The sequence below is a fragment of the Salmo salar genome, chromosome 02 (assembly GCF_965601325.2).
Source record: "Salmo salar chromosome 02, fSalSal1, whole genome shotgun sequence".
NCBI classification, from domain to species: Eukaryota; Metazoa; Chordata; class Actinopteri; order Salmoniformes; family Salmonidae; genus Salmo; species Salmo salar.
Window position 1 is genome coordinate 43,188,205 of NC_138292.1, and position 7,953 is coordinate 43,196,157.

General features: G+C 37.0%; 1 protein-coding gene across 2 annotated transcripts; it reads left to right on the forward strand.

The window, feature by feature from the left end:
* Positions 1–178: 178 nt before the first annotated feature.
* Positions 179–6,816, forward strand: LOC100169853 (truncated CD4-2A-like protein). 2 transcript variants are annotated; one of them, XM_014163618.3, is made up of 9 exons: positions 179–358; positions 2,946–2,994; positions 3,611–3,790; positions 3,960–4,097; positions 4,439–4,690; positions 4,770–4,856; positions 5,371–5,519; positions 5,891–5,958; positions 6,218–6,816. In XM_014163618.3, exons 1-9 carry the CDS (start codon positions 293–295, stop codon positions 6,249–6,251), a joined length of 1,023 nt encoding a protein of 340 aa, XP_014019093.1. In that variant the 5' UTR covers positions 179–292; the 3' UTR covers positions 6,252–6,816.
* The last annotated feature ends 1,137 nt before the right edge of the window (positions 6,817–7,953 follow it).

Sequence of the window (7,953 nt, forward strand, 5' to 3'; positions counted from 1 at the left end):
TTAATTTATTTTGATGATAGGCCGGAAAAAGATATCCTACTTTTATTTGGTTTAATAGCGTGGTTTTATAAGGTAGATTTTTAAAGTAGGCTACTATTGATAATGCGGAAGCACATACTATATTTACATGAGACGTTTAAGTGGTATTACTGTCAAGTTCATGATAAAGGATCATCACAAAAATGTATGTCACGATACTTGTTAGTTATATGCAGTCAGTCAGCACAAATGCAATGTTTCCTATATACAGCACATTTTGCAGATTGGACTTTTAGTAAGGAGCCCATTTCCTATGAAGTTGGGTCACTGGTGGAAGGTGAATACAGAATCAAATAAGGAGTTTGCAAAGAAGGCGCAGGCAAGTAGCATGCGTAAACCCACAATCTTTCCAAAGTGCAGACGATTTTTCTCGATCTCTTCCGCTCTACTCGGTCACTATCCTCAACGCATACTCATTAGTGTATTGTCGCGAAAGGACAAAGTGGGTTTTTTTCTCAGATTTTTGTAACCTAAGACGTTTTGAGAATCAATTTCAGGTAAATTACAAATCAGATCAGGTAATATTAATGTTCCCATATGTTTGTCGGAGCTAGTTCAGTTGTTTTTTTTACCCAGAGAGGAGAGGAGTTTTATTCTCTTTTTTTTTCGTGGGAAATGTTGAAAGGAGAGGGGACGGATAATCAACTTTTACCAGTTAAATTTAGACACAAATATAATATTTTGTTATATTAAATTTTTCCAGAAATATGGTTTACAAATATGCAAATTAGGCAGTATATCATATTTGCATATTGCGCAAATCCATTTTTCTGGACGAAACCAGCCTAAATATTTTGGAGTCATTTTGTTAAGACACTCCCGGACCGGACTAAAATGTGATTAACGCAGATGCTTCTTAGTTGGGGTGTGGGAAGAGTATGACTTAGACTACCAAACGCCTATTTCGACCGAATCACTATCTCTTCAAAGTAAGTTACTAAATATAGTCAGTCCAGTTTGTGACGTTCTCTATGAAATGGACATTTAAATGATGTGTAATTTATTGTAGTGAGCTTTGAAAATATTGACGTATGTCGATTTTTAAAGTGTTTAAAATGCATTAAAATGTTTATGATGGTAGTATGATTAACTAAAGAAAATCTACATTTTCATAAAGTTTAGAAAATACAAATATTAACTGACCATAACACCAACAAATCTCAAAACTGATAGGGATGCAAAAATGTAATTTCAGCCTGGCCTTAAAACTGTTGAATCACCACAATCAGTAGGCTATTTTAATGTTTCATAACACACAAAGAAATGTACAAAATAACAGTTATAGCAAATGAATAGCTCTTGATCAATAGTATATCGATGACATATTATAGGGTAGGCTTTTATCAAGCAGGCATCTACGTTTTTAGCCATGTTTTTAGCCACGAATCTAAGAATTATTAGGCTACTGCAATTTTGTCAAATGTTTCATTTGATTACAGGCAGTGGCGGTTCTATACCATTTCAACTGGGGGGGGCCAAGCTGGGGCCAGTTGTACTGTTAGAGGGGCCAGTTGTACAGTTACATTAGACGTTATTGTTGTCATATCGTTTTCTTCACTGCATATTAGGCATTAGCAGGCAAAAGACCATGTTCATAATCATCATCGTTGCCGCTGTCTAATAACCGACGTAAAAAAAGAACGACAGCAAAAATGAGTTGGGGGGGTTCAAAATTGTTGTCACAGGGGTTGCCCCCCCCCCAGGCGGTTCATAATAAAGATGATTACTATTAGTAAATTACAGTACATTTTAAAGTAGCCTATAATTCACCTCTGTGAATAGCATTATATTCAGATATAGCCTTTGTGGAATAATTTCATATTTGAAAGTTATCAAAGATAGTGTTAAGAATAACATCGATATCAAACACCTGATAAAGTATGAGATGCCGATTTCAAGTAGGCTTACAGTATCATTATAAATAAATGGGTCTTAATTTAATTAAGTTGGTCAAGTAAAAGGTGAATATTGTAAAGTAGTAAAGCATTGCCCCAATTACTAATACAGCTCTAATAAATGAAGTTATTATGATCAATCTGAATTAAACAAATAGTGAAAATTAGTTAATTTTATATAATTACTATTTACTAAAACAATTGTGGAGTGATAGATTACTTATTGTTATTCAATAAACCATCTTCAGAGGAATATCATTCTTGAAAACATGTAACTAATGTTATACTGTAAATTAGAATATTTACCACCTTTGTTGTCGATTTTCAGTTCATTTATTTACTGGGATCTCTATCCATGAACTGTGAGTTATGGCACAAAGTTATTTGTATTTTGCTCTGATATAGACTAATGCTTTTCATATTTGAATATTTCAATAATAATGGTGATGATGATTATACATATTTATATACTCAATAACAATTCATTACATACGTTTTTGTTGTTATCGGTTAGAGAGGCCTATATGCCTATTAATGTTATTATATATACATCTATCTGTTATTGAAATGTGTCAAATGTTTGGAGTAGGTTCTGAAAATAATGAAAGATAGAAAACTCTCTAGCCCTGCTCAGAAAACTATCATCATATCTCTAGTCATGCAAAGAAACATTTGAATCTTTTGACTTTTTTCACAGATGTTTTCTTTTTGTATACATCTATAAATTTTAGAGAGAGAGAGAGAGAGAGAGAGAGAGAGAGAGAGAGAGAGAGAGAGAGAGAGAGGAAGTAGCCATGTAGTTAGAAACCACAAGTTCACTCAAACAGAAGCCATGTAAGAACATGAAGTCTAGATTAAACTCTACTTCGAAACGTACTTAAGCCAAACAAAGGTTTAAGATATTTTTTATATAATATATTTTACATTTTAGATGTTTCAAAAGTGTCAATCTCGCCTTAGAATGTTCTATGCATTTTGACTGCATGAATGTCATTTAAATTTGCATTCCAGATTTCAGATAAAATGTTCAATATGAAGACTTTCTCCTGGTTTGTGTTCGGTGGGTAAAGATCTACACTACATGATTGAACTATTAAAATGTTGTTGTATTCATTTTACTCTTACTTTTACCCCTCACATACACACACACACACACACACACACACACACACACACACACACACACACACACACACACACACACACACACACACACACACACACACACACACACACACACACACACACACACACACACACCTTTCTCTTCTCTCTCTTTCTATTAAATTCAAAGGGCTTTATTGGCATGGGAAACATATGTATGTTTACATTGCCAAAGCAAGTGGAATAGACCGTAAACAAAAGGGAAATAAACAAGGGAAATAAAACAATCAGAAATGAACAGTAAACATTACACATTACACATTTCAAATGTTATATTATTGGCTATGTACAGTGTTGTAACAATGTGCAAATAGTTGAAGTATGAAAGGGAAAATAAATAAACATAAATCTCTCTCTATCAATTCAATTTCAATTCAGTATGCTTTATTGAAATGGAAAGTTAATAATACATTATAATACTAGTAACATAAGTACTTTAATAATAATAAAGTGATTGCAGTACTCTCTCTCTCTCCCTCTCTTACTCTCCCTCTCTCTCTTTCTCCGCTCAGCCCTGTGTATTCTCCATGTGGTGGGTGAGGTGATCTACAAGACAAAGGGGCACTCTGTCAATATTGATTGCGGATTCAAGACGTCTAACAAGGATGTAGAGTGGAGACATAAAGCTGTGGGTGGAAGTGAATCTGTGCTGATCATGGACATTAAAGGGAAGAGTGGCAAGCAGCGGAAAGGTGGATAGAAAAGAGCTCATTACAAAGAAATAAATTGGTTATTTCATGAAATAGTAGCGGTAAAAATAAGTGTTTCCTAAAATACTGCATAGATCTTATGCCGTAAAACAAATGTATACATGGCGTTTTGTACGTGTTCATTATAGTGCCTGTCTTTTCCCCATGTCAGGAAAGGCTCCCATGGTTGAAAGGGCGAAAGTGAGAGGGGACGGGCTGGAAATCTCTGCTCTAAATGATGGTGATGCCGGACTTTACATCTGTATGGTGGACAGGAAAGAGATGGATCACAGACTCGACTTTGTCACAGGTGTCACCCCGCATAGGGTTATAGGGGTGTCCAGCAAGTGAATGTGGACACCAGTCCTGCAAACTAGCAGTTTTTATAGCAGTAATAGTGAAGTGATATTATTATTGCTAGTACATTTGAATGACACCACCCAAGCAGATCTGAGTTCAAATACTACTTGAAATCATTTCAAAGGCTGTATCCGTGTTCAACCTAGACATTTCTCCCTCTGTCTCTTCCTTCCCTCCCTATCTTTTCCTCCTCGCTTTCTTTTCATACTCTACCCCTCCCTCTTTATTTTCCCTCTCCCTCCCTTCCTCCCTCTCCCTTCCTCCCTCTCCCCCCTCCCCTGTCTGAACCAGTCAATGTCCACCCCTCCAATGTCCTCATCGAAGGCACCAATGCTATCCTCGAGTGCCAGGTGACAGGAGTGGATCCCTTGCCCAGTGTGGAGTGGCGTAGTCCAGGTGGAACGGTGGAAGGGGCCCCTGGACGACCTGGCTCTTGGAAAGTCTCTTTCAACTCTGTGGCCCTGTCAGACACAGGAGACTGGACATGTCAGATTACTCAGGATGAGAAGACACACAAAGAGACTCAGACCATCAACGTGAGAAGTAGGTTATCGGTGGTAGTATCCCCAATACAACCATGATAGTAATGAATATAACAATGCTTTTGTCTTTTCTCTCCCAGGTTTGTCGCCGGACAAGGGCCAAGATGATGGGCAGGGGCACAGTGGACCTAACTCTAATGTAAACACAGTGACACCTTGCAATCACTGTGAGTATCACTACTTTATGAACACTGACTACTGATTTATTGTTTCATTTTCCTCATGGTAAAGGTATTGGAAGCTCCTACTTTATTCAATCTCTCCTTAACATTGGTCAATTCAGGACGGGAGGAGGGGTTGTTCAAAAAGTTACAAAAATAAAACGTTATTGTTTCTCATTAATCTAAAGTGATTCAATAAAATAAATTATTCACAAAAGTACGGGGAATTTAAAAAAATTAAAATGTATGAAATGTATGCATTCACTACTGTAAGTCGCTCTGGATAAGAGTGTCTGCTAAATGACTAAAATGTAAATGTAAAAGAAACTATGGTAAATTCTATCTCCACACCATTTGACAGATAGGGGGACAAATCCTAACTTGAGAAACAAGTGTGAAATGACACATTTCGAGTCAACCGTGCATTGACATTGACAACCGTGCATTGACAGCGATTTTGAGGGTGAGTTGCCACTTCCGAGGTCTTCACTGAGGTGCTCCCTGGTTGTGTGTCTCTCAGGTACCACAGGCAGCCAGCAGCCCGTTGAGTGGGTGTCCATTCTGGGCTTAAGCCTGTGGGTGTGGGTGGCAGTGGGAGCAGGATGCCTGGTGGTGGTCTTACTCCTGGTGACCATTGTTCTCCTGCACCTCAGGAACAAAAGAATGAAGGTGAGGAGACAGGCTAGAGGGGAGGGATCAATGAAAATGTCACTGCCAAACTTAGAACCCAAAGTGATTTATAAGCATATATAGATCAATATATATTTATTTTTTAAATATTGTCAGCGCAACAGAAAGCTATATCGGTCTGCTAATACAAGATTAGTAAAGGCCTAGTGCACTACAGTTGTGAGAAAAGACAGTATATTATTATTCATATATCTTTTTTTATTTCAGATTTTTACTGTGGGTACTGCAGCACCCATACTTCCCACGGCTATGTCTCTAACCGAATTAAATATTGATTTAGTTATATTCAGGTGGAGTAAGTGCTTAAGAGCAAATGAAAGAGAAAGACAATACATGTTTTTCTCCCTCAGAGAAGAGACCGGAAGATGAAGAACATCAGAGTGCCCCTGAAGTCCAACGACTACTGCCAGTGTAACCGGTAACTACTCTATTGCTCTATCTAGTAGAATCATAGAAGGGAATTTCTGCACACTGTCTATTCCTGAACAGTCACGTAGACCAGTGGTTTTCAAACCTCCCCTTTCCAATTTGTTGTAGCCCTGAACTAGCTCACCTGATTTGCCAATTCAAGTGCTTGATGATTAGTTTACAAGTTGAATCAGGTTTGCTAGCTATGTCATATAAAGTAGTTAGTGATACATTGTCAAGTTTAAGATTGTAACACATGTATTTCACAGCACACTAGAGGGTCCACCACGGAGGACGCAGTGAGAGAAGCCTTCGGCTGTACCACGGAAACAGCGCTGATGGAGCGGAGTATTATGGGCTGGAACATGATTGCTTGACGACACAGGGCGGATGGAAGAATGATAGAGAGAGAGAGAAAAGTAGTCTTATACAGTTAGAGCGATTACAAGGGAGAGAGAGAGAAAGAGAGGGGGGAGATCATGTAAATGGGCTTATGTCTGTTTCAAAAATATGAATGATGAAATTATATAAACTGAAAATCACACATTGAAAATAATCACATATTCTTACCTATATGTTATTGAATGTCATCTGACGTCTTCCTCGCATTGTCAGAGCATCCTCTACTGCATTGCATCTTTGTGCTTAGATCATTTTCAATGATTATTCATTTTCACACAAAGACGGATACTTATACTGTACGGTTTTAGAATGATTCTTGCTGTGATATCATTTAGTGTGGCATATTTACAAATGCTTGTTATGTTATGAATTAATATACCTGTTAAATTAAAGTGTTTTCTTGTTGAAGGGAATATAGATCATATAAAGGACATTTCTTTTGGTTTGATTTCAAACATAATATGCACCGCTGAGTCTCGTCTCACTTTTAATAAGTATACTTTTTACTTGAGTCTTTTTAAACACTTACTTCAGCCTCCTATTACATACATTCTAGTGGCGTTGTCAGTGGTTCCATTTCACTAACTGGTGCAGTAGAGTGCAGACAGCTGTCGGTGACAATGTAGACTCCAAGCATGTCGAGTGATGTCTTGAAGTTGTGAGTCCAGTAAAAAAAATAGTATGTGTGTGTAAAAAAAAAGTACCCAATTGTCATACTTGAATAAAAGTAAAGATACCTTAATAGAAAAGGACTCAAGTAAATGTGAAAGTCACCCAGTAAAATACTACTTGAGCAAAAGTCTAAAAGTATTAGGATTTAAATATATTTAAAACCTCAAAAAGTCTAAGCTAACATATGGAATTGTTTTTAAGATGGTCATACCATTGATCATTTAGAATTTAAGGACCCCTTTAGGTATCAAAAATGATTATAATTCTTTGTATTATTTAATAAAATATTGAATTTGACCTTTACTACTATAGCCCATAGAAACGCCTTGAATAACACATTCATAAATGGCAAAAAAGAAATATATTAGCTTTTTTGGACAAATATTTAACCCCTTATTTTTGTTGGCACAAAAATCTCCAAACTTCCATTTGTTTGTATGGGTTACCTTCAGACGAGTCCCGTGACACTTGTGGGGGTCCTAGAGCAAAACGGAGAACACCATCGTGTTCGTTAGTCTCCCCTTTCCATATAGTGTTTGTAGGCCAAACCGCTCGGACACTACACACATTTCTGTGATGTCTCATGTTCTGACAAACACCGCTGTAGCTCGGCTACATTCCACCGCAGATGTGGAAGGCCGACATAGGCGGATGCGGTGAATTCAGACGCAGCCCATGCATCTCTAGCTTTATGTTTTTGATGTTTTAAAATTTTTTTTTTATGTTACTTAGATTGATACTTAGATTGATGCACAGGTGCTCTTAAGGATTAAGTGTCAAAAATAGAAAAATATATCATTTTAAAAAGGAAATGTAATTGCTAAGATATACTGCTAAAATATACTTAACTAACAAAAGTAAAAGTATAAATCATTTCAAGTACTTATATTAGTTGAACCAGACCAGGCACCATGTTCTTGTTTTTTACATG